Source organism: Nymphaea colorata, chromosome 2 (assembly GCF_008831285.2).
Source record: "Nymphaea colorata isolate Beijing-Zhang1983 chromosome 2, ASM883128v2, whole genome shotgun sequence".
NCBI classification, from domain to species: domain Eukaryota; kingdom Viridiplantae; phylum Streptophyta; class Magnoliopsida; order Nymphaeales; family Nymphaeaceae; genus Nymphaea; species Nymphaea colorata.
Genome location: NC_045139.1, coordinates 31,220,535 through 31,246,825, shown reverse-complemented (window position 1 = coordinate 31,246,825; position 26,291 = coordinate 31,220,535). Strand labels below are relative to the sequence as shown.

At 36.6% G+C, this 26,291-nt stretch overlaps 2 protein-coding genes and 1 long non-coding RNA gene across 3 annotated transcripts; 1 reads left to right on the top strand and 2 right to left on the bottom strand.

The window, feature by feature from the left end:
* Nucleotides 1-122: 122 nt before the first annotated feature.
* Nucleotides 123-15,187, bottom strand: LOC116247858 (suppressor of mec-8 and unc-52 protein homolog 1). The gene is made up of 16 exons (XM_031620230.2): nucleotides 15,033-15,187; nucleotides 14,310-14,520; nucleotides 12,705-12,857; nucleotides 10,206-10,254; nucleotides 8,048-8,131; nucleotides 7,836-7,939; nucleotides 6,517-6,603; nucleotides 6,377-6,430; nucleotides 4,920-5,015; nucleotides 4,186-4,313; nucleotides 2,323-2,449; nucleotides 2,153-2,212; nucleotides 1,905-2,012; nucleotides 1,436-1,536; nucleotides 1,231-1,282; nucleotides 123-710 (listed from the first exon to the last, which is right to left on the bottom strand). The coding sequence occupies exons 1-16, from the start codon at nucleotides 15,059-15,061 to the stop codon at nucleotides 609-611; spliced, it is 1,545 nt and encodes a 514-aa protein (XP_031476090.1). The 5' UTR covers nucleotides 15,062-15,187; the 3' UTR covers nucleotides 123-608.
* Nucleotides 15,188-20,075: 4,888 nt separating this feature from the next.
* LOC126409829 (uncharacterized) lies at nucleotides 20,076-20,923 on the bottom strand. The gene is made up of 2 exons (XR_007572619.1): nucleotides 20,599-20,923; nucleotides 20,076-20,326 (listed from the first exon to the last, which is right to left on the bottom strand). It is a non-coding gene; the product is annotated as an uncharacterized LOC126409829 (long non-coding RNA).
* Nucleotides 20,924-24,066: 3,143 nt separating this feature from the next.
* Nucleotides 24,067-25,500, top strand: LOC116247080 (arogenate dehydratase 1-like). Its single transcript, XM_031619033.2, has one exon. The coding sequence runs from the start codon at nucleotides 24,155-24,157 to the stop codon at nucleotides 25,268-25,270; it is 1,116 nt and encodes a 371-aa protein (XP_031474893.1). The 5' UTR covers nucleotides 24,067-24,154; the 3' UTR covers nucleotides 25,271-25,500.
* The last annotated feature ends 791 nt before the right edge of the window (nucleotides 25,501-26,291 follow it).

Genomic DNA, 26,291 nt, shown 5'->3' with positions numbered 1-26,291 from the left:
GCATAAAATTTGATAATCAGCATGAAATAACAGTAACAGTATGCGTGTGTTTGTGTTTTTGTGTGGGTGTGCGTGTGTGCAGAGGAAGAGAGAGAGAGAGAGGGAGAGAGGGAGGCGGCGCATTGTGATAACACTTAGATTCAGTGTCAACCTCATGTTACAACGACAAGAAGGAAAACTAGACATTCAGATTCAATTTGGTCTTTTAACTTTACAGCGTCAATGAGGAAAAATAAAAAAACGTAAACATCGAACAAGAATTTCCAAGTCATATTCCCTGCCAAGGAAAGGTAGATAAATGCTGTATCAATCTCAGGCAATCCATCAGCCCTATGGTCAGCTTCTTCTAGCCAGGAGTCCGGTACTTGATTGTGTCTTTCCATTAAATCAGTCTTCCACAGATGCAGATGACGCAAAATAATAGCGGAAGGCTATTTATCGGAGAATGGGGAAGGTGCTGACAGAACAGGCAGCAATTACCCAACATGAGGCACAGCAAAAACTTGTGCAAAGCTCTGAAAGTATCAACGTATTTCAAAGGTTCCACAACTTCGTATCGCAGCCGCAGTCGCAGTCTTAGTCTTTCACTGTCAGAGCATTATTGTATTTCAAGGCTTCCATAATTTCATGGTGCAATCTTCACCATACGTTGCTACCGAATTCTGATGAGGATGATGAGTAATTCCAATTACATCCTTTTCATGTGCATCCTAACATGATCAACACCAAATAAGGAATCAGTCATTTGCATTAGACATAGTATTGCAGCCATAGAGACCTCGTAGGTCTTCAAAGTCTCATATTAAGCCATGACAACTTGTAGAAACTCAAACAGCTAATAAGAAAATAACAGTAATTCTTTCTATACTTTTTGACATTCCTTCAAAATGAGGAGACCTAAAAGAAACAACAATGGCTGAAGACAATCAAATACCACATAGTCTGAAGTTTGTACTTTTCATTATTGCAAATGCAAACATTGTTTCTCATTTTCCTAACGAGAAAAACAGAAATTTAAAAGGTGAGTGCTCTTTATTTTCATTTGAAGAAGCCATATAAGCTTAGTTATTTAAAGAAGTCATGCAAACCCCAGATTTTTTCCAAAAATCATCACAATAGAGAAGGAGGGAGGCACTGTCATATCAGTGGAACATTGTACTCAAGCTATAATTTACAGCAACTTTAAGCCTCAATATCCCAAGGGCAAAGAAAACAAATAAAATAACTCACTTTGATTAGGTGTTCCAGTTTACCGGACTGATGGCTGAAGCAATAAATGTAACTGCAAAAGAACATGAGAAACATTACTTTTAATCCAGCAATGTCTACTCTCTGGAGGAGAAACAGAGTTTAGGACATTGATAAGGCCTTAAAAAAAGTGAATAAACCCAACTAAAAAAAGGTCTCAGCAATCTGTGGAATCTTCAAAACCTACCGATCTTCACCAATACAGTAAATCCATTCTCCTTTAGGTGAAACACAGGCTGCAACAAAGTCTCCCCCCTCTCTTCTACCGGAAGAAAAACTCTTTACCACCTGCAAGTGCAACTTGTAAGGTAATCCATTAACCATATAATTAAGACCAAACACCAAAGATCTTGCTCAAAATGCTAAAATTTGACTGATATGCATAGTAATTGAGTATTCAGATGTTACATCACATGCAAAATACAGGAATGGAGCTGCAGTTAGGATAAGCTGGATTCAGAGCAATGTCCTTGTTAGGCTTTCAACAGGTCAAGCTTAAGCTAGCAATAGTTGCAAAAATTTTCACTGACAAGGACGAAGAGAAATGTTTGCTTAAGTTGGTCTATAGACAGTAAGAAAGAAATACAAACAAACACTGAAGAAAGAGAGCGGGAGAGGTTACATTTTCTGGATGCAGGAAATAACAGGACAAGTACCTGGCCCTGGAATGTCATGATATATATTGAAGATGTCTTGTTGCAGACGATAATATGCTCTGTGTTCTTTGGGAAGAGAAGAACAGAGTTAACAGATGCATCACCACCCTGATTGCCCAATAAAATACAAGCATGCTGATTAGGTCTTGAAAATTATCTCTAAACGATGGTAACACAACAAAGAACATGTCTCAATTCATCTGCATCAATAACTATGAATTTGGTTAGTTTGTGTCTGGAGAATATACCCTCAAAGGAGGTGGAGGTTTGAAAGTCTGTAAACAATCGGTAGTCTTTACATCCCAAACCTGCTTCCAACAAAAGGAAAAAAAGGATATTCATTACAGACTGTAGAGGACAGGAATGTAATATAAAGTGCAAACAACATATGCAGATAATAAACAAGTAGTTAGCTCACTTTCACTGTACAGTCACTGGAGGCTGTAATAACACGACCACCATCACTGCTAAAAATTGCATCATTCACATAAGATGTGTGGCCTCGGAATTCTTTCAGCATCTTCCCAGATTTAAGCCCATGGATTCTGCCAGTAGTTAGTACAGTTTAGACAAATAATGCAGATATTCATATTAGGAAAAAGTTCTGATCAAAGTAAAGGATAGACCAAATTCATCCCAATAGACTCTATCTTGTTACAAGCAACAGCAGATAGCCTCAGCCTAAATATAACATTAGTTTTAAAACATAACAACGAAAGTTAGAAGCAGTTGTCAAAGAAAAACCTACACGTACAAACTTCTAAAAAGAAAACAACTAAAACGGTTTATGAACTCACATTAAACATTCAATAACATGATAATAAACATAAGCAGCAGTTTGAAACAGCATAAAAAAAAAGTTACAATTTAATGTCACTGCTTCACAATATTTCAAAGCAAGCAACATCTTATCATTTTCTAAGTACCAACTGTTAAACCTCTAATTCTAACTTCTAAAATCTAAACGCCTATCTAAAGCCTAAATTATTATTCCTTTTTTTTTTTAAATAAAGAGGGAATAGGAATGCTCACATTATCACAGTTTCCATGTTATATATATATATATATATATATATAGAGAGAGAGAGAGAGAGAGAGAGAGAGAGCAATCTAAAACCTAAACAAAGTGACGCAGGAGCAGTTCATTTGTTAGTCTATGCAGTTTGGATCCATACTATTGGGTTTATTTTCTTATTTATTTTCATTTACTGGGTTTGAAATTTTTATTTCAATAATGGATCCAAGATCCAATGTAGTTCGTAATCTCTATTTAAAGTGGACTTATGGTTCATTTTGGGGGAAGATTAATGAAAACCCTAATCTCTTCTTTTACATTATGTCCTTCCTTTAGCTCTTTTCTTTATCTACGTTCCTTTCAATTTGCCTTCTTACTTGTCGTTTGGATAATAGTTTGCCGCGGGGGTTAGAGCTAACCCTCTAACCACTGCATCACAAAGACACAAATATTCTGAGTATAATAACACATAATATATCAACTATAACTAAAAATATGGTTATTAGTACACACATACCCAAATATACAAAAATATGTTCCTAATGCAAATCACGTGAAACATCGACAAGAATGAGGACAAGAAAATCTGCATAAAAATTAGAAACAAAAGAAAAAGAAGAAGATGAAGAAAGAAAAAAAAGCCTCAGGCAACAGAAGAAGAAACAAAGAAGAGAAAAATGAAAAAAGATGTAGCTGTTGAGAAAAAAAGATTAGGTTGTTGAGTTCCGGGCGCGCATGGCAGGTTGCCTAGGAACAGCTAGGCTAGGCAACCAGTAAAGCTTAAAGACCCAGGTATAAGACTAGGCACGCTCTAACATATCTCAGACAACAGCTTGAGGCCGAGAAGCTAACACAAAGACTCTGGATATAAATGACAATAGTCCACAGCGTGGAGATTCTAGGGTACATCTTCATTAACAAAAGAAATGAATAATTGCCTAGTTTTTGCCATGACAGGAGCAACAGGATAGCTGATAGTAGCTACACTTTCTGACTTGTGCTTTGAACCCCAACCTTGTTTCAACTACTTTCTTCCCCCACACCATTTTCTTTGACAAGAGAAAATAAGATAACTAGAGATGAATGATAACAACAGAAGATAATAATGATGTACAATGTACATCCATTAACAGCAACCCGAATAACAAAAAGTGGTAAAGTAATAAAGTAATATCATAAACCAATCAGATGATCACCCAAATCTTCATGGAGGAACTAAAAGAGTACAATAAATGGATAACTTCCAGCTGTAACTTTCTAAATGACCTTGCAGTACTATCAAAGGAAGCACTAAGAAGCTGGCTTCCATCCCGAGAGAATGAAAGACTAGTTACGCCCTGCGAATGTGCACGTTCAAGTCGACGCAAGCACTGTCCAGTCCTTAATCTCCATACCTGCAAAACAAGGAGTAAGTTTGTATACCAATATTGTGGCAAGATGAAACAACACATAAATAACCAGGACACACAGCACAGCCAAAATATTAAAAGCACTACATATATATTTCCATCTTTTTGTATTTCTTATTTTCCTTTTTCTATTATATATAATTTCTTGGGCTTGTCAGTCATCTGCATGACCAACTAGCTGCTATACTTGCCAACAGCAACGGTCCATTGATTGCTTTGCTGCATATACAGAGGACGCTTTGGCGCTTTTGTTAGTTTATCTATCAGTAAAATTCATGTTTGCTACTTGTTTGTTTAAACATCAGTATTAATTTGTTTTAATTGTATGCATACACATGGTTGTGTGGGTGAGAGTTTTCATGCAACCCGAACTTTTTGAAAATACTCTGCATCCATGTCCACATGTCACCTGTGTCTGCACCTCTACATGCACTCATGTGCCATAGTACTAGACAGTACAATGACAAAAAAAGCTACTCAAACTGTACAAATGGAGATAAAGAAGGCCCTACAGCATTTACATAGATCATTGCATAAGCACTTGCAAGTTCCCAAATTGAATATTTTCCAACCGTTTGCAACATTGATTACCTTGATCTTTCCATCTTGTGATCCAGACGCAAGCATCTCTGAGTCTCTACTAAAATCCATGCAAAGAACAGCATCATCGTGCATCATAAAAGCATCCTGAATTAAAATATGTCAGTTATTATAAATTTATAATAGCAAAATTTGTTTAACTCATTGCAGAAAGGAAAACACAAGCACAGCCGGGTAAATTTGAGACTAGAAAATATCAATCATAAATTATATTATGAATGGGAAACCCATAAACCAAAAGAACCAACATTCTAAGCATAGTCACAAACACAGATGTCAAGATTTTATTGGCAAGATTTTCCTTGAGCATCTTTTGGCAAGGTTTTCTAATGAAATCCTTGGAAATCTTCCAAAAACATGAAAAAAAATCTAAAATTAGATTAAAAAATGAAGAACTAAAGAAGAAAATACAAAAAAGGTAAAGATAAGTAACCAAATTAGTAAGAATTTGTTAATAAACAAGTAAATGCAAGTAATGCAACAACCTTAAAGCAAATAAAATAACTACCGTAACATGGAATGAGTAACTAACAATTATATGACCATAAGTGCCATAAGTTAGCCATGCTGCCATACAAGTTACAACACACAAGTCATAAGGTCATCGAAGTTGTCAACGAAACATAAAAAACAAAAAATTTCTCAATAACTAACAAGCACCAAAATTCATAGTTCAAACTACAAAGGTTTCAATTTCCAAGGATTGAACAACATAAATTCATAAAAGTCACCACTTCTCCCTTCAAAATAGTTATGCCTATTTGGATTTTAAACTCTAATGTCTTCAAATACCACAGATGCCCTTAACGTTCAATGTTTCTTTGCCATAATATTTTCGCTCTTTACAATTTTGCCACCTTAAAATTTCAAAAGCCAAAAGGCATGTGCAGGTGAAAGAGGGTACATTAGCAGAAACACCACTCATATTTTTCATGATACTATTGCGAGAAATTTATTTTGGTGATGTTTTGAACATATCACGATATTTTCACTATAAAAAAAATGTTTTCCCTTGTTTTGGCAACCAAAACATAATATTAAAAGTATTACACATGTTTGTGCATGTGGTTACAAGAAAATATTAAAAATAATAATAATAATAAATTAACTCTTTACTAATCTGTGGCATCTCAATCTATATATCATGTTCTTGAAAAACTAAAAGAGATACCAGTTTCATGCTTCTTCTTCCATTTTATTTATAGACATGTACACACACGCACAATCTCTGTCAAGATTTCAGACATTCTCACCATAACAAGAAGTTCCTCCCTAGTTCCATGTTCTTGGATAAACTAAAAAGAAAGAAGCCCATTCCATGGTACGTTTTCTAACTTGATTTACCTCTACAAGTAAATGCAAGAAAGCAGTAGTAATCAGACTAGAACAGCAAGAAAGGTCTCCAATAGCAAAAAAAGATGAATATGGGAAAACCAAAGTCAGCTTACATCAGCTTGATATTGTAGATCCTTCTTTAGCTTGCCACTTATGGGATCCCAAACCTATCAAAGCACAATTTTCAACCAGGTGACAGATCATCAGAAAAGGAAAAATAAACAAGAAAAACAGACATACGAAGCATATCTACCTCAATGAAACCATCAACCGAGCATGAAACAAGGAACTGCCCATCAGGTGAAAAACGAGCACTTTCTGGGTGACTTTTCTTGCCAAACTATCAAACAACAGGCAAAAATATGAAAATTAGTTCCAAGGTTTTCTTAGGGGAAGTAAAAGAATAGACTCCTAATACATGTGATTATGAAGTCAAAAAACTGTGATTCTTGATTCTTATCTTAACCTTCTTAGCAATTCAAAGCCTTAAAATATGTGCAGAAACATAGGACTAACTGACTATGCTTAAAGGCTACAAATGCCTAAGGGCCTGAGCAAGTTTCTAGATGGAAAGGAGTTTTACTTTTCATTTTTTTTCCATGCTTTAATACTTTAAAAGAAAATTCCATTTCTGGACCTACCTTTTGGCCACAATTCCAAAAAAGGACAAGTGTTTGTGATCTCCCTAGTAAGGTCAAACTTTCCATGAAAATTGTCATATAAGGACGTGAAGTGGTTCCTATTCACTTGAAAAAATAGAAAACATTGGCTGCAATTTTTTTCAATATTACCTTGTATCACTAGATTATGCCTGATCGTTTTGGCAATTTTTTTTTTCAGGTTAGCAAGAGTTCACTCCTGGCCTTTATTAGGAAAATCACAAATGGACCCAAGGTGGTCCTTTTTGGAATTATGAGCAAAAGGTAGACCTAAGATGAAAACTTCCTTAATATAAAATGTGGTGAGAGTTTTAGTTATTTTTAATTGCTCCAAGTTTTCGATCATCTTAAATTTCGAAGCCAGTGCCACAATTTCCAAGTCAGTTTTTTTTTAAAACCTTCCTTTCAGTCACAACTAGGCCAATTAGCCCCTCCAATGCACTGAATAGACCCAGCCATCCACCAGACTTTTGATTTCTTGGAGAAAATAATTCCCTTCTTCTTCTCTCCTTCTTTAGTACCAGTCCTCAAACTCTGGACGTTCGAGTGTACCAGTAACTTAATCACCGCAATGCCAGGGGACAACTGGTATTGCTTGGAGAAGATATTGAATGTTATGAATGATATTGTTTCATCAAAGGCCTATGGCTAATTTTCTCATCTTTGGGATCTTCCAACAGTTTTTTCTTATTGGTACAGCTAGAGCTATGTTGTAAAGTGGCATACCATGGATCTTTAATGATTAATTGAGTGGTTTGACATCTGACCACAGTCTCTCTGAGACACTGAACAAGAACTTAATACATGTCTTTCATTTCCCAACAGAAGAACTAAAATTGAGAAAACCCACCCAGACTTCAATCAGAAGTTCATGTCAGAGAAACTGAGGTATGCACATAAAAGACGTGATTACCTTTATGGTATGCACGAGATTTGTTGGGTACATATCATCCTCATCCTGTTTCATTGCTGCTGTTCCTCGGAAGAGATCAAACTGAGTTCCAGGAGGAAGCAACCCTGAAAAAATCACCAGAAACCATTTTATTCCTAATACTATCCACATTAGCCCAAAGAAAACTATATCACATATAGTATGTCCCTAGAGAAATGAAATTATAATAGAACCTTGGTGCTGCTGCCATTTTAATGCTTGCCCAATCAAAGCCATTAATCGTGATGGTGGAACAACAGTGACTTCAGCAGCCAAAGCTGAAAAAAGCCAGCAAATAAACACACCTATTAATGAAAAGCTAGGCCTTTCAATAATCCAAAAGAAACAACTACAACTGCACTTGATTGCATACAGCCCAGAAATCAACGTAAGGTCACATTTTTGTGTTGCATAGGGTAGATGTTCTAAACCAAAAATGACAGACTGCTCACTTTAAAACCCATATATAATTTATACAGAACAAACATGTCTTACAGTGATTTGTGGGTTTGATCATGAAGATTGCATCCACATAGTTTGTTTTATGAAATAAAACTCTAAAAGAGTTTCAACTTTCAACTGTGGGTTTCGGCGAATCAGTATGAAGAATCCACAAATACAGACAATGTATGGTACTATGGTCGACAAGGCAGAGACCATGTTGCAAAAAACATACAAGTAATATGCTACCTTTTAAGGAAGGGAGGTAAGCTCACCTAAACTTCCACCAAACAAACTAAAAGACTATGTCACACGGGTATGTGTGATATGGCCAAGTAACCATGTCAGTACGTGGGTATGGCAACATGGGTACAGCAGCTGCATTTTGAAGCTTAAAAATTTACCTTTTCAAATTTAATTTTGCTTTAATTTTGATTTTTCCCTTCTTTTTATTTCTCTTCCACCTAGATTCTACAGGTATCTCCCCCTTTTCTTTAATTTTGAAACATTTGTGGATTATTATATATGTATTGTATATACATGTATATATGCTCTGCCTTACCCCAGTACCCATAATTTTCAAAACTGATGTGCCTATAACCACACCGCTGCACCCGTACCACACCAGTATTCACACCCATGTAACATAGCTAAGAAATGATATATGCAATCTAATAAGAAATATGATCATTTTTATTCTTTATAGAAACAACATATCTTTATTCAGTTGCCCTTTGTTTCACTGTAAGTGGTATAATAATTCACCTCTCTGCTTAGATATGCATTGAGAGAAAGCCTCATACTAGTTATTTTGGATAAATATTCATAGTTAAGTATACATTAGTAATGTTAGGTATAACACCCAACCCACTCCCACACCAAGCTCAGGCTCTTAGTTTGGTGGATCCCAATTCGCCCCCTGACAGCTTTGGTTTCAACCGTAAAATGGCTAAGAACCATGATAATCAATCACTTAGCAACCCTCTTCATAAGCCCTTGAAGGTTTCCCACAATCTTTAGTACAAGACTAAACTTTTGGGATGTTACAATCTAACCCCTTTAAGGCACATGCATCCATGTGTGCGGCAGGTTTAAGTGTTGAATCGGCTCTAATTCCACGATAAGATTTAACCCACTCCCATACTAGGCTCGGCTCCTAGTTTGGCAGATTCCAATAGTAACGGCGGTCCCAACCCTAAAAGAAAATCAACCACTTACAAACCCTTCTATAAACCCTTACAATTTTCCTACAACCTTTAATGCAAGACTAAACTTTTGGGTAGTTACATTGATTATGATTAAAGAGGATAATGGAAAAAATAAGAAAAGCATGATTTACTCATTTTAACTCATTAACCCAACTTGAATGAGTCACAATTGAGGTTTAAACTGACAAGAATCTGCTTTTAAAGAAGTGTGCAAAAGATCTGATGCATGTTTTCACAATATCACAAATATAGATTATCTTAAAAACCTTAGGCATGAAAAGAATTTTTTTTTTTTAATGAAAAACACAGACTACTAAACAAGAAACAGAGGGACACACCCCTTCTAGCACCAGCCAAACCAATTTTTCCCTGGTGAAAAGTTAAACAAATAATTGTTGGCAACACGCAATTCCAAAAGGATGGCTCAATGATTACCAACCTTTCTAGAAGTGTTGAGTGGTCAGAAAATGGCCAACTTTTGTTTCTTTTATTTTCTTTTGGAGTTTTAGCAAGAAAAATCATCCAGCTGCTCACACGAGCATGGCCATTCAAGCAGGTAAAGAACTAGATTTTGAGTAAACTAGGTTTGGTAAAAAAATGTGGTTTTGGTTGAAACATGGGATTCCCCTGCTCTCAATCACACCAATCTCAGTCTTGAGGGTTCAACAAGATAAAAGGAGAGGAAGGACTTCCAAAATCGAACCTTGAGCAATCTGTGCACGACGCTTCTCCTTGGACACTTCTTGATATGCCTGTCATGGGGACAGAAACTGCTAAAGCAAGTAATAGAATCCCGTAGGGAACCAAAGCTTCCTTTGAAGAGCAAAAATTAATACATCAACAGCCCAGATTTTGAAAACATAAAACACTAATACAGCCTAAAGTGAGGATGAGACACATAAAGCCACTAGATCAGCCAAAGCAACTATGTTTACAAGGTACAGAAAAAAGAATAATCAACAACAAATCTACTTTAATTGACAATCTTGAAAGTCAACTGATGACCGATTTGTGCTGCCATAATCATAAACAATGTAGACCAGCAAAATATGTTCATCTAGCCAGCCAAAACGCCCAACCAAAGTGAACATCAAAAGAGTACAGCCAATAGAAATCATGAGAACAATAGTATGGGTTCTGGATTTAACAATGGATCTCATAAACCTTCACTTTGTCAGATTGATATTGACAATCTCGGTCTGCATCCAATAATAGATTTTATATATATATATATATTGTCAAAAGCATTAATTGCACCTTGGGTGGTTAGAGGAGCCTAAAGACTAGGCAGGACTAGGTGCACTATGTGGGGCCCCCCAAGAAAAGGGAAACTAATAAAGTATAATACTATTTTTAAAAATAACAAGATAAAACCATTTCTTAATAAAAAATCTACAATTATCAATTTACAACAATAAAACAAATAAAATGCATGGTAACACAAATACATTACACGCTTTAACATGATAATAAATCTAACTAAAACTTTGAAAATCAAATTCAATAAAAAGACTAAATATTTACGAATTATATACTATATAGTAGAAAAGAAAAGCTTACAAGTAAATATCAATGTTTCATAGCATGCAAAATCTGACCATTCTAAATGCCAACTGCTAAATCTCCAATTTTTATTTCTGAAACTAAAACCCAAAAATAAAAAGAAAGCCTAAAGTTTACTAATCTATCTAAGAAAAAGAGGGAACATCAATCCTCAATAATAATCACTGTTCATGTTAGCATTGTTTGTCATAAAAAAAATTATACTACAATTCTAATAAACAAGAAAAAGTATTAAGATCACACATCCTCACAAACCAGAGTTAAAAAAAAATGAACCAACAAACAAATATTCAAAGTACAATAGTATATGAATTGTAATTAGAAGTGCACATGCACTCGTACTTACAATTTAATATAAAATCACATGGAACAGAGAGTAAAAGATAAACTGCACAAAAGCAGGGGGAAAAAAAGGAAAAATCCCTCAACAAAAGCAAAAAATAAGAATAAGAAGTAAAAAAGAAAAATAATTTAGGTTGTCAAACAAAAAAGACCTACACATGTAGGCAATATTTCAGGCACCTACGAGTGATAAATTGCTTAGGAAGAGGGTAGCTTATGTGAGGAGCCAAGCCTGGCATCTGGAAGAGCCTTTGACAACATAGAGCACTTTCTCAGAATTTTTTGATGTGGTAACCTTTCAAAAAGATGGAAAGTATGAACTTTAAGTCACCTATTATTGAGCACTATTTTATTCTTCCCGAGAGTGCACCATTCATTAATGATTTACAAGAAATCTATGCTTACATTTACTTGTAGTGTTGGTGACATTTATTTATATGTATTACCCGGTTGACTTCAGAAGAAAGATTAGAAAATTTTCATTTTCTAATAAGATTGTCATTGTTTAATTTCAAGAAAAAGGAAGAGCAAAGTTTATTTTTAAAATTTTATCACAAAACCATCTTAACGCTAGAAAATAACATGGCTTTTTCTGATATTACGAAAAACTGAGAAGTATAAAATTTTAGATACAAAAACATCAAAGAAGCAAAAATAAAACAATAAAACAATAAATGCCATACATACTCAAATTATATGAGAGAAAAGACATGCTTTTCTCTAAAAAATTACTAACTAGTCTAATACAAAAAGTTCCTAAGTCAACCTAGACAAACCCACAAAGTTACACTTCTTTACAATAGATAAGCAATTGTAATCAGGCCTTAAACCCATATGACACAACCATACATTAGCTTTTTAGGGCATGTTACACATAGGAGTGTATAATATGACATTTTAATTGGAATCCTTAAATCAACCTACTTCTTTTCTGTTTGACCATCTAAATGTTTTACGTTAATTCAATTGGTAACACGAAATAAGCAGCTACAACAAGTTTAACTATTCAAACGATATATGGAAGCACAGCAGGCTGTTGCTGTTCATGCTCTAGCTGTAAGATTTGAATGCTCAACAGCCTCAAGACAAGAGGCAACATGTCTACAGGATGTAATGCCCAACAAAAAAAAAAAAAAATCACTTCATTGTAAATCAGTTCGACAGCAGATTGAAAAAGTATCGAGCAAAAGTGTATTGTAGATCCTCTTTGCAAAATAAGATGGCAGAAGGTAAATGCCTGGAAGCAGTTGGTGACATCCATCAGAAAGATCAAATCACCTTAAAATATCATACAAACCTCATGTGGATCAAAGTATGTTCGGACCAAAAGATGCTCAAGCCTTAGATATCTTTCAGGCTGCTCCTGTTTCATAACACCCATTGCCTGAGTCTGTCTTAGAATAGCACGTGCAGTGTCCAACTCCCGGAGCTCTATCATCTCCAAGACAATCTGAAATTGAAATAAAAAATTTAACTACAAAAACCATGAAGGATGACATACAGCAGAAAGAATAGTTTAAGCATCCACTTAATAATCAATCCAATTTAACCAACAATTTTGCAGAAGGTGAGGTAAAATACCAAACAAACAACAAAAACAATTATACAGACTTGCCCCTCAATTCCCACAATTATATGGCTAAAATACCAATGGTATAGCGGAAAGCATATTTATCATGCCTAATGGAAGAAAAAAAAACATACTAAAACTTCACAAGGTGCAAAATCAAGTAACAACATACTAAAGGAATGACTAGAAAGTCAGTAATATCAAAAGAAAAAAGGATGGAATAAGCCTAACTTCTGAAATTACCTTCTCCAACTAAAGCAATGCATGCATCGTTTATTCCGGTGCACTTGCCATGCTATTATTCTATGTCAAAAACTTGGTTGTCTTAGACATCTGTATTATGAATAAAAGTGTATTCAATTCAACTGACTTGTTTGAACCACGTGGGATTTGACATATAATGAAGTTATGAACAAACAATGGATATAGCACAGTAAGCATTCCACAACTCCTTGACCTCAATTTCTCAACAATGCATATTATACACGAAGCAACTCTATAATTTCAACAGCTGTCCATGGTGATTGGAAAAGGATAACGATAGTGACTTGAGGAAGAGAAAAACGACAGCCCTCTGTTCTAGGGGAGAAAAACATATGTAAACACTTTTCATTTAAGTGGTTAGGTAGTTTTTCCATCTATGGTTATACCATGTTGGGCTTGCAGTGCTGTCACCTGGGCATGTGTGCCTGTCAATGGCCCTTCAAGTATACTGCTTCACAAAATTGAATATAGGATTGGAATCCAATTTTAAAAAGGTGCTGAAGTTCCAGTCCCACAAATTCTGTAAATCAGGAGACTCTTTTTAGAGTGAACAATACAGCCTATTTTAAAAGCGGATACCAAAAGTGTAGATCACAGAGATGACCAAGTGGTACCAAGTTCCAACAGAATCTGGTTAAAGTACAAGAACAGTATATGATGGTAACATATAATATGCATCAGCCTCTTCATTTTAGACGACCAAAGCCTCCAGACTGAGATAAAATCTTTCCTAAAGTTACCAAAATGTCAATGATTTTCCATCAAAATCACATTAAGGTTATCACAGCCTTGGGTTTGTACCCTGTAATGACCAACACAGATGGAGAATGCAAGTCTGAATATCTATCCATTTGGACATGACCTCAAATTCATGGTTAAGTCTTGACTTCCACAAGAAGAAAATCGTAAGCGACCAACTTGAGACAGGTAGTTATTTTAACGGGGTGAAAGGACGACGATATTAATAAAAAATAATCCAGCAGGTTTAGTACTACAGAGCTTCTGTGAAACAATTCGTCATTTCCGAAATATAATTAATAGGAGTATGCAACAATAAGGCCACATCACCTGCTCGTACAGGTCCTCAAGTTTCTTCCTCGGAAGTTTTAGCTGTGAAACTTGCGGCAATATAGCATCCCACCTCCCGCTGTTAATGTCAGCAACAAACGTCTCCAGGCTGTCCACAGTATTCAAAGAAACCTGGCACTCACTCTGCAGTACCTGAAAGGTCTGGTGGAGCGAATTCTCTTTGCAAAATTGAAGCACAATCTTAATGACACTGCATGGGAAAAACAAAATCGACGTCATCCAAATGCACGTTTCACAAGCTGCCCAAAAGAAATATTTCATCGCAGGTAGAACCAAAACCAGGGGATAAATTGCACATTCTACTGATTTAAATTCACTACGTTTGAATGAAGGCATTCACCATGATTTTGCACTCGCAACGCGCTGTGCATCAAGAACTCATCACCTTCCACCACATGTCAAATTCATTTTCCATTCGACAGAGAAGCAGTATAGATATTCAATTGAATTTATCTTTTGGAGTTATCATAAGTTTCTTGACAAAATCAAGCGTCCAATACTCTAACTAAGCTCATACGATTTTCTTTATAACTTAGTGAAACCCTAGTTGAAAATACACCCTACAAAAAACCTAACCTAAATACCATGAAACTGACTATACGTTCCAATTCTAAACATTGAAAAAAAATGAAGTAGCCAGACTGGACACACAAGATAAGACGAAGAAACCCTAGAAAATAGAGAAGTGCCACTTTTGCTTACTCTCGAGCCTCGATTTCAAGAGTCGACATCCTCGCAGCCTCGCTGAACGAACTCTTCACCTCAGAGCGAAGGAGTTCGTGCCTTCCGAAGGTCCCCTAGTCAGAGAGATGAAGAGAGGGTTTAAGCAACGAAGAAGCTCAGCCTGTCCGAGAAAAACCCCCCTCTCGCAACGCTGGGGATCAGAGAAGGCGGGTTAGATTTGGAGATCTAATATTGGATCCAGACCCGATATTGCCGATATCAATATAACCAAGTTAGGGGTTATGAGATCCATTATTGGATCCGGACCCAGAAGATTGTTCTCCTTCTAGCAATTTATATAGAAAAACTTATGAATGCCCCTTCTAACTCTTAAGTTTTACACATGAACGCTAGTTAGCACATTTTTAGTAAATATCTCCCTTAAAAATTCTTGGCATATTGGTGATGACTCCTTTTAAAAACTCTCTTGATGCATTGTGGAGTGTTTCCTTAAAAACTCTTCATATATGGTTAAGAGTTTCTAAGATATTAGAAAAATGAAAGGTTAAGGGTTTCAAATAAGACTGGACATCAAACCGGGTACCCAACAGACATAAACTTAGCAATCAGACTCGGCTCGACAACTAAGCTGGTCGGAATTGAGTTGTCGGCAAGGCTTTCGGATCTACCCGAGTCTGGCTTTATCGAACCTCATGGTTGCCGAACCACTTAACTACATCAAGACAAACCCAATTACCTTAATGACCCAGTCTTGACCCAATACCCAATCTTAAGCAGGTCCAAGTTGCAGGATAAAAATTGTCAAGAAGACACTGTCCATACATAAGTAACTAAAAGAAAACATGGAATCACTGGTGCTGTAAGAATGGTTTATATATATATATATATATATATATATATATATATATATATATATATATATATATATATATATATATTATGTGTGTGTGCGCAAAAGAATGTTATGCTATTTTTCCTACTTTCATTGGTTGGACATGAAGATCTCATGTTGTCAGTTCGATATCTTGCTCACATTGTAACCAATGCATTTTGGAGGCCTATGTGTTCTGATATGAGGCCATATTGATTTGTAACGACCAATATGGCCCCGTATCGGCTAATATATTAATATTAACCAAATTTGAACTTAAATGTGTAAAACTGTAGCATTGCTTTTGCCCTTCAAACATTTTTTATCCATACAACAAATTTTTTGGAATCCATGTTTGTTGCACATACATCCATTACATTAAAAAAAAAAACAGAATTTCTCAAAAAATATCAAGATATATAGTTATGTACTGCCTTCAGTCATTGCTAATTACAGTACTTGCATGTCGGGTGAGCAGGAGGTTAACAATCCACCACCGCCTGAAGAAGGCACAAGAGCCCGTCATTTCTCCTGCCCCGGGATCCTGAGCTGCGTCCATTTAAAGACATGTGCTTTATTAATCTTTGGGCTTCCTGGCTGATTGCATTTGATACATTTAATCTGATTTGTATGCTTGCCGATATTCTTTCCATATTCCGAAGCTTGTCTAATCCAGCAAGCTTCATGGACTGCCTTGAGTGAAAGCTCTTCATGCAAATGATCATCGTCTTGAACCAAACAAGATTTCTTACAGTAACATCACCAACTGTTCAAAACGAAGCACCAGAGATGAACGGGCTATGGAATCTACCGAAGTTGTGGGAATGCATTGATGGGAGAGCATTCTGTCCTAGAGTGAAGCACCCATCCTATGTAGCGTTCAAGGCAATTAGTAGTTCCTCTTTTAGTAAAACTCGATCACAAGTAGGGACGTCAATGGATCAGATTTGAATCGGGTGTACCTTTCACCATGTCAAATTCATCAATTAGCATGCTCACACATTCTAATTTGAATGCAAATGATAAAAAAAAAAGTCTATATCATATCCGGATTTAAAATTTGAATTCAAAATTCGAATCCAACTTTTAAATTCACAACTGAATCCCAATCCGACTTTTAAGTATGCAATCAAACCCTTACTGCATTCTCATATATTAAAAACCAACTTTCAAAATGTATAGATATCGAATATACGATATGTTTTAAAACTAAATCTAAATTCAAATCTGAATCCTATCTGATATCTATTTAAATCTGAACCCACATCCAAATCCAATTGGATGCCATTTCTTAAATATGAATCTGATTTACTATTTTTTAAGCAATTAGATCTGATATTTGATCCATTAACATCCCTAATCACAAGTCAGCCTTCTCTAATTTGTTTTAAAACTTTGCCTGATTCTTTTTGGGACTGCTTTGTATATATCGTGTTTCCCTTCTCCAGTTAGTAAGTTCATTTTCTTAATAATAAGGGATGGGGACCTATCCTCAATAAGGTTATTTTTTAGTAAATATTCCAAGTTGATTTACTGTTTTCCATGTGGTCATTATTGTGTGAGGGCTACCCTTCCCCTTAAGACCATACTCTTCTTTGAACCATGACTTGCAGATGTAGTGCACTCAAAGATAACCTTTCTCTTTTGAGTTTTCTCTTTCATATTATTAAATTTATAGGACAGCTTAAGATCAAAGCGACATTTTGTTTGATATTCAATACCATATGCAGATTCCATTTAAGACATTCATAAAGCAAATCTTATATACATATATATATGTTAGGAACTCTTTGGCGGAGTCTACATCTTTGCAAACAAAGGACAATTCTAGCTGTTTTTCACACATTTAATGGTCTATTCTTGGTTCACAAAATATGATGTGGACAATGTCCCAACGAGCATCACATAGTTAGTAGCACAAGAAAAAGGCATTGTAAGTTTGAATCCTATGAATATTATGTTTTTGTAACATACAAGATGAAGCATAATACCAAGATGAATAATCCTATACCTGAAGGGCAAGAGGAAAGAAGAGAACTTCGTCTCTTTTTCGGCTAGTGGGTCGTAATCATCTTGTCCAGCTCAAAATGTGACCTAGGACATTAATGTTTATGACTTTTTATTATTATATTTTCTTGCACTTTTCATCCATCAATGTGACTAGATTTTTAGAAAAGCAAAATACGAAATGATAAATATATGACAACACAGTCCATGTTCTTTGCATATGTAAGAGAGAGAAAGAGTAGATTTGGCTGTTAAATATATTGGTTATCTTGCCATTAATTTTTACAGATTTAACCACATGGATGTGGTTTGATTGTCTGAAACTATGAAATTCAGAATAAAAAAAAAAACAAGAGAAACACACACACACACATGCACACACTCATCTGACTGGTTCATTTCTACCAACAATGCTAAAATATCTTGGCCACTTGCCCTTTTTTGTGCGGAACTACTAAAAAAAAGATCCAGTGGTTCTCAAACCGACCTTTGAATTCATTTGATTAGGATTCCCATTTCAACGATCAACCTTTTAAAAAGTAATCTTGCTTGGCTATACTTGTACAAGAACTCCATCATCGATGAATTTTTATTTGGTGAAATAAATATGCAGCTAGCTAGCACAGTCCATCTCCCCTTCCAAGCATGGAGACTGTTAGCTACAAAGCCCGACCCTCACCAATAATTGCGCTCTTTCAACGGAGGCAGAAATCAAAAGAGCTGAGGACGTCAACAACTTGAAGCTTTTAACCATGGCGGCTTTGGTTTCTGGCTTGCGTGCTGGCCAAGGTTGGCAGCTGCAAAGTTCTTTCTTTTCATAACAGGGACACGAGAAGAAAGTCCCGAAAATAAATACAGCGGTCACATCTTATTTCTTTGGGGATGTAACATAAGATGATGGGTCTTTAGTTTGATTCTTTCTTACTGCGTGTTATTTTTTATGGACTGAAAACAGCGGCATATGCACCATTAAAGCTTTGGACCTTTTGAAAGAGAAGCTGTCACCTCTGGTATGCTACCATTTACAAGTTGACGAAGACATGTAGGTGGTCGCGGTTTGAAACACAAAGAACACGAAAATCAAAGAATGGCACACGCCAGCTCGTGAAAACAACAGTTAGTTGACCATCAATGGCTTCGGTTTTGAAAAGCCAACGCGTCCAAGCCAACTTAATGAAGCTTATGTTCAGAAACACCATCAGAAATACTGAAATTTGCTTCAAAAGAGACCATTTTCAGGCTGAGTTTATCAATTTCTTATTGATTGTATAGTATGTTTTTCTTAGCAAACTGAAAAGTTACTGTTATGAAGAGTAATTGGTGGCTCCTAGACATGTCTAAACACCTTCAAAATGGGCACCAAACATGCTTTTAACTTGATCTGGAAACATAGTCGATGTGTTTATCCTCGCATGCTGAGAGAGGACTGTAGCTCAATACTCACACAGGTGCTGAGCGTGGAAGCAATAGGTGTGTATATACGAATGGAAAATGAGCTAAAAACAGTCATATTTGAAATGGGTTTTTCAGGTTTCTCATCCAATGATCTACCAATATAAAAAGGCACGTCATGACTCATGGTGGTTTCTAAAGGGAGATAAAAAAGTAAATTTTATATATATATATATATAATGAAGTCAGTGGTTAACAATTTATCGATTCATTAATTATGATTCAAAAGAAAAAAAGAGGATATTGTCAATTCCATGCTGTACCTGCACGCTGGCGACTATTTTGGCGAGTCCATGTAACTTAGAACGAATTTAATTTTATAAAAATGTTTTGACTTTTCTACCGTCAAGTATTTCAAGTTAGATAAGCCATTAACTTCATTATTTTTTTAAAACTAAGATCGTAAATTGTCAATGATCACAAATTTTCTTTACTCAATCAAAATCTATTACGAAACCATAAGGTTAGGGCACAGTTTGAATAGGTGGAATGGGACTGTGTCTCCAATTCAACCTGCAGGGGTTATGGTCCATTCAATCTGTTGGGGTGATGCTCTTATATTGAAGAGAATAGTGAATCTCTACACGTATGTTGAAGCATGCGAAGAACTCATTATCTCACACGGACGTAGCTCTAGACACAGAGATAACTCTCCTGCTCATGTTTCGGCTCTCATTCAGACAGTGAGATAACTCTCCTGCTCACCTGAAACAAGGTTAGATAATGTGATATAGAAACTCAAAAACATAAAGAATGGTGTTTGCATTTGTTTCGATAATCCAATTTGCTTCTCTTATCATGACTACCACCTCCACAAAGGGTAAGGCAAAGCACAAAACAGGCACTCGCAATGCATCGGGCTCAGCAGCACGCAATCGCAAAGAGAATAGACCAAGCTGTCATTCCAGTTGTGAACAGTGACCGATGAGAATCAATTAACTTGTTGATGCTCAGGTTTCAATGGATTTCCTCGAAGGGTTACCTACAAGTTAGATTGGAAGCAACGTTATGACGACAATATTGGAAGTCAATAAGTAAAGATCTTAGACCATGCACAAGCTGAGATACTGTAATAAAATATCAACTGCAACTAATTCATAAGGAGAAACAAGAAAAGAAGCACATGGTTCTACAGGTCAACATCGAACAAGTTGTCGAAAAAAATAAAACAGAAGAAAGAGAAGACAATGCAGGAGACACGAAAAGTGAACCACCATACTGAAGAAAGAGAAAGCAGAAAGGAAGAAAACACACAGGTTTGGACTTTCCTTTGTTTTTCTTCTCCGATCTGCGCTTTGCACGGTGGAGCTAACAGTCATACGCCGACCACCATGCACCACCAAACACCGCAAGTTGCATTAGGCATCAAAGCCATGGGGCCCCTCAGGAGCAGTGGTCAGTTGCGGAAGAGCTGCATCCTCTTTGTCGACGCTGTTAAGTGAAAGAGATCCATGGCAGCAGGCACATGGAGCATGTCCTCTGTTTCCTTCTGCGTGGCAGGTGAAAGAAATCTATGGAGCGACAAAAGGTTGGTCCTGGAGCAACCAGACATCCGAACAGATTGTTCATCACCAGTGCAAAGTTGGTCAGACTTCCCTAGTTCTCACTTTGGTGGGGCGGATGCCTTTAAATGGCAGAGCTACATGAGAGTTGGTGTGGGCACCAAAATATGCTTATTCTCACAAAATATATTTATCTTCACATTAGTGACTTAAAGAGGTTGAAGTTTTTTTAATTAGTACCCTCCAGCTAAAATTTAGGGTTCTGCCATGTTCTTCATTTTCTCAAGGTCAATTTTGTCATTTAGAAAAATGTTTTTTTTTTTCACTTTTAACATTTAATTTGAACTGTTTTTATAATATGCAGGAGATGGTGTTGTGTTCGGTTCCTCACATTGTTCTTTTTGCAATGCAATCTTTCATGAATGTGTCCATTATTTTTCAGGAAACTCTGTGTTACTGAAAATGCAATATTTCTATAACTAAAAGCCATCATAAGGTCTGAGACCCTAACAATTGTTCATGCATGCAATACTTTTACGGGGCGTTTGGATGACACTCTCATATAACCAAGTTTTGTGAATACTTAGTTTTCATCAAACTAAGTATTTTTTTAAATAAGTTTCTCAAATTTGAGCCGTTTGCTTCGATGACACTTCTAAAACCTGGTTTTAGATAAACAAGCTGAAGGGGGTCAGGTTTTTCAATTTTTTTTACAAAAACAGGTTTTGCCAAAACTGGGGTTTCTTCAAACCTAATTTTGATGGCACCCAAACACTTCAAAGGTTTTCAGGATAAAACCTGGTTTTTTAGTGTTATTGAACTGCCGATTTTTTCTTTTGTTCATCCTCCCACTTGGAACATGTGGTGCGGAGGGTCTGGGACTCGAAATGAGTGTTGGTGTTTGGGATCCGAATGTGAAGGGATTGAAATGTTCTTACAAACAAAATTCAAATCAAATAATGAGAACATACCTAAGTTGAAATTCCAAGACCAACTTCATTTCGCGGACTCAAATCGAAAATCGATGATGACAAACAGGGAACAAGCTATATTCACAACCCATACCCATCACTATGATAATCATATAAGGGCGGTGGCAGAGCCGGAAATTTCTGGTTGAAGGGCACTTTAAGTTTAAATTTCAAATTTTAAAGAGCGTTCATATGAAAAAAGAAACTGAAAATTAATGAAATTTATATATATAAATAAAGTAACTTTTGTGGGCTGGTGTGGTCACTGCATAAGGGAAAGCTCATATATTGGAAAAAATCAAGTTGATAATCTCTTCATTATTATATTTTCTTCATATTAATTAATTAATTTATTATTCTTCATATTAGTCTCTTATTAATTGAAAAATGGAAAACCCAACCAACTCAACCAGACCATCGTGGACAACGGGTACGACAGCTCCACTTATGGGGAACGGTCGGTACCCGTTTAGCCAAAGGGGTTTTCCCCTTAGGTGCAACCCTTTTATTCATAATCTCAAATTTGGGCTTCACGTTACTGATGTTCCCAATACAGGGTTTCAGTTTTACATACAATTGTGAAACGCCAATGCCGTTTGGCAAGAGATAAAAATGTTTATTTACGATGAAGGAAATGGAATTATGGTGATAATGTCCTTTTCATTTCAATAAAAAGTTCTTAACATGAAGGAACGTTATAGGGCAGTAAGAAAGAAAGAAAAAAGATTTTGTGAAAGTTCTTTACAGAATCACAGATTTCATGGTGAGAAAGGAAAAGATATTTCAAGTTGAGCATGCTGTAGTGAAATTTTCAACAATATTTCCTCAGATTGTATAGTTACTTAGTTACATGCCTATATTCTGCCGGTTAAAATTTTCTTCATCGCCTTACAACCCCAAGGGTATGCTTTTCTGAATCCAAAAGGACGCGTCAATCACTCAAATTGCAGTAAAATCTGGTGATCTTAAACTTGTTTTTCCTTTTTCACAACTACTCTAATTTAGTGCACCGTCCTGAGTAAACAGGTAATAGGAAGTACGTTGATTGCACTTGAATCATATTTTTTATAAACAATGATTGTAGACCAAAAAAATATTAAAGAAAATTTTCACTCGAGCAAATCAAGCATTGAAAACTTATAAAATCAATCACGTGCATCACATCTATACGTCACTATTTTTGAAAAAAACATAGAAATGTAACAGATATTGGTTTTCATATTTCATTAATCGCAATCAAGCTTCTCTCTCTCCCTCTCTCCCTCTCTCTCTCTCTCACACACACACACAGAGGAGAGAGAGAGAGAGAGAGTCAGTGGCTAATACATATTCATGCACCAAACACGCAGTTGAGTGATAAATTTGTCAAGAATACCGTTAGAGTTCTACCAACTTAACAAATTTTGAATTTTATTTAAATGTGTGTGCCTTCTCAACCAAACGTTCCATCCTCCAGTCATAGCCAAGCCCCGTGCGACACCAAACAGAGATCTTCTAGAAACGCGTCAATTCCGCACCAGCCATCACGCTTCTGGACCCCAGACAATCAGCATCAAAGACAAAAAGTTGCCATCAGTGAATACAAGGAGCATTCCAACCAGCGGGAAGGACAAGGAGAGGTTCAAGCTGGCAACTTTGATTCCAGGATCAGAAAAGTAATTGAGTTCTTTTGTATCAGGAAAAAACTTATTCAGAGCCAATGCACAGCACTCACCGTACCAAATTCATCGACGACAACGTTGCATTTCATCACATGCTCCGATATAGACTGTCGACACCAACTTTGGATCTCATCACATGCTCCTTGGTAAATGGGCCACCACAGAAAGATTTGTCAATGTTTCCCGGCATTGTAGGACTAGGACATACATCTGTCATGCATTTACTCATGGTCCCAAACGTAGTTCACCTCACATCAAACAAGATCTACCTAGTGAAGATGGAGAAAATCCAACTTTCTGCAGGGGGGAGGATCAATGGTGATAGAATTTCAGTTAATTTGAAAGCAGAAGTAAAATAGTAACAAAGCTTCAAGCTTTTACAACAAAAGAAAAAAAGGAATTCATTGGTTATGCAGCTACCCACCGTTTCCTTTCTCTTTTACATCACCAAACATGGGAAGCGAATATCTGGTTTTACATCACATGCAGCAGGAATCGGCTACAGCGTGCTGGACTTATTCAAATAATTTAAATGCTCCAAATAATTGAGGGCCCTTTCCTCCCTCTTTCCGTGTATATATTGCTCCCTACCAGCATCTCGCATCCAAGCCCCTCCAAAGTTTGGTTGGTAGCTTACAGCGAGAACATCCGACCTGGTGTTCCTCTGAGCTGCACCATGGCCCTCCCTCTGCCATTCATGACAAGCGGCCCTGCAAGTTCCACCAAACTGGAGAGGTTTCAGGTATCACCATCTTCTCCTGCAGAGAGGATCCGATGCTCTAGCTTTGCTGCTCAAACCAGAAACATCCATATCGATCGAAAGCAGAGCATCGGGATAGAGCTCTTAGGCCGAGAAGAAATAGAAGAAATTCTATTGAAAACCCGTGTGACTGATCAGCAGGATAGCACAGGGCTTAGAATTGCTTACCAAGGAGTAGCTGGTGCGTACAGCGAGGCTGCAGCAAAGTTGGCCTGCATAGACTGTGTTCCTATTCCATGTAGGTCTATTGCAGCTGCTGTTGGGGCAGTTGAGAACGGGAAAGCAGACCATGCCATTGTGCCTGTGGAGAGCACGATGGAGGGGAACAAGGTTCGAAATTATGAACTTTTACTAGAGAAAGGTTTGTACATCACCCAAGAGATAAATTTATTTGTGCACTACTGCTTGCTCGCAATTCCAGGGGTGAAAAAGAGACATGTTAAGAAGGTGATGAGCCACCCGCTTGCACTAGCTCATTGCAGCCAGGGCCTAGCAAGGCTTGGCCTATCTGCTTCACAGGAAGCTGTTGATGATACTGCAGGCGCTGTTGAGATGCTGCTCTCACAAAACATGCTTGATACAGCAGCCATAGCCAGTCCACGAGCTGCTGATCTCTACCGCCTGCAAGTCCTCGCACAGGGCCTGCAAGATGAATCATGGAATGTGACAAGGTTCTTGATTGTATCCAACAGCCAAACGAAAGTTAAGAAGAAAAATACCCCAAAGACCAGCATGGTCATCACTCACCAAGGTGGTTTGCAACCATTGCTGCGGGTTCTCTCAGCATTCTCATCACGAAATATCAATCTGGCAAAGCTTGAAGTTAAGAATTTCACAGCAGAACCTGTTAGAATCTTGGATGTTCGTGATGGTTCGACTAAGGCCTTTCAACATGTTTTCTATGTTGATTTTGAAGGAACTATAGATGACCCAAAGGTGAAGGATGCAGTGGCTGAAATTTCAAGCTTCTCCACATTTACCAGGACCCTGGGCTGTTATGCCTCAGATTCCAAAATCTATGACCTACATTGACACCTGCATTGACGTCATAAATTCCTTCTGATACTAAAGAGACAACTTCAAGGATGGGAGAAAAGTGGACATGATATTTGTAGAGTTTCATCAGATGCTATCCATTAATAAGAGTTGCAAAGAGCTTTGACGTATCTGTAAGTTGTATAAAGATGTAAAAAATGCTGATGTAAAACTAGTGCTCATATTTATCAATTGCCATGCTTACCCCTTTTGTTTTGATAGTAAAATGTTGTGAATGTGAATGTTATGAAGCCAAAAGATTTTCATTCTTATCTAAGTAGAATGTTGAGAGTTTCCTGCAAATCCAATCATCGCATTTTGTTTATTAAAGTATGCAAGTTACAAAGGTTATAGCACCAGTAGTCACCAATTATGCAAAATTCCTGATCATTACAAAAACAAGAGAGAGAGAGATCTATAAGCAGAATTGGACATGGAAAAAGGACCTTTTATCTTCAGTGACAGATGAAATACCACCAAGCCCTTTTCACAATTCCTGCTTTTGCTGACTCTCCTTTATATGGAATCTCTTTCAAGAACAGTTAATGTGCTCTGTTGAGGTTATGTGCCCGATGAATGAAACCACTGCTATAAGGCATTTTTGTATGTGCATTTCTTTCTATCTCTCTCTCTCTCTATATATATATATATATTTATATATAATATATATATATATAATATATATATATATATAGATCTGTGTGTGTGTGTGTGTTCACATTTTAGTTGGCTTCAGGAATCTAGTTTAATGACCATCTTTTGCAGTTGCCTACTTCTGTTTCAGAATGACAGACAAAGGTCATCCCATATTACCTGGGTTCATGCTTTAGTCATGCAAATTCAGTGTAAAGAGGTATACAAACAACGCTAGAAGTCTATTTTTCATGTATATTTGCATGCAAATCATCAATACACACAAAAAAAAAAAAAAAAATGAAGATGAGAACACACTGGATTCTACAAGGCAGGAATAGTTCCTGGCATTTAAATTGGTAATTCAGCTGCCATTAACCACCTT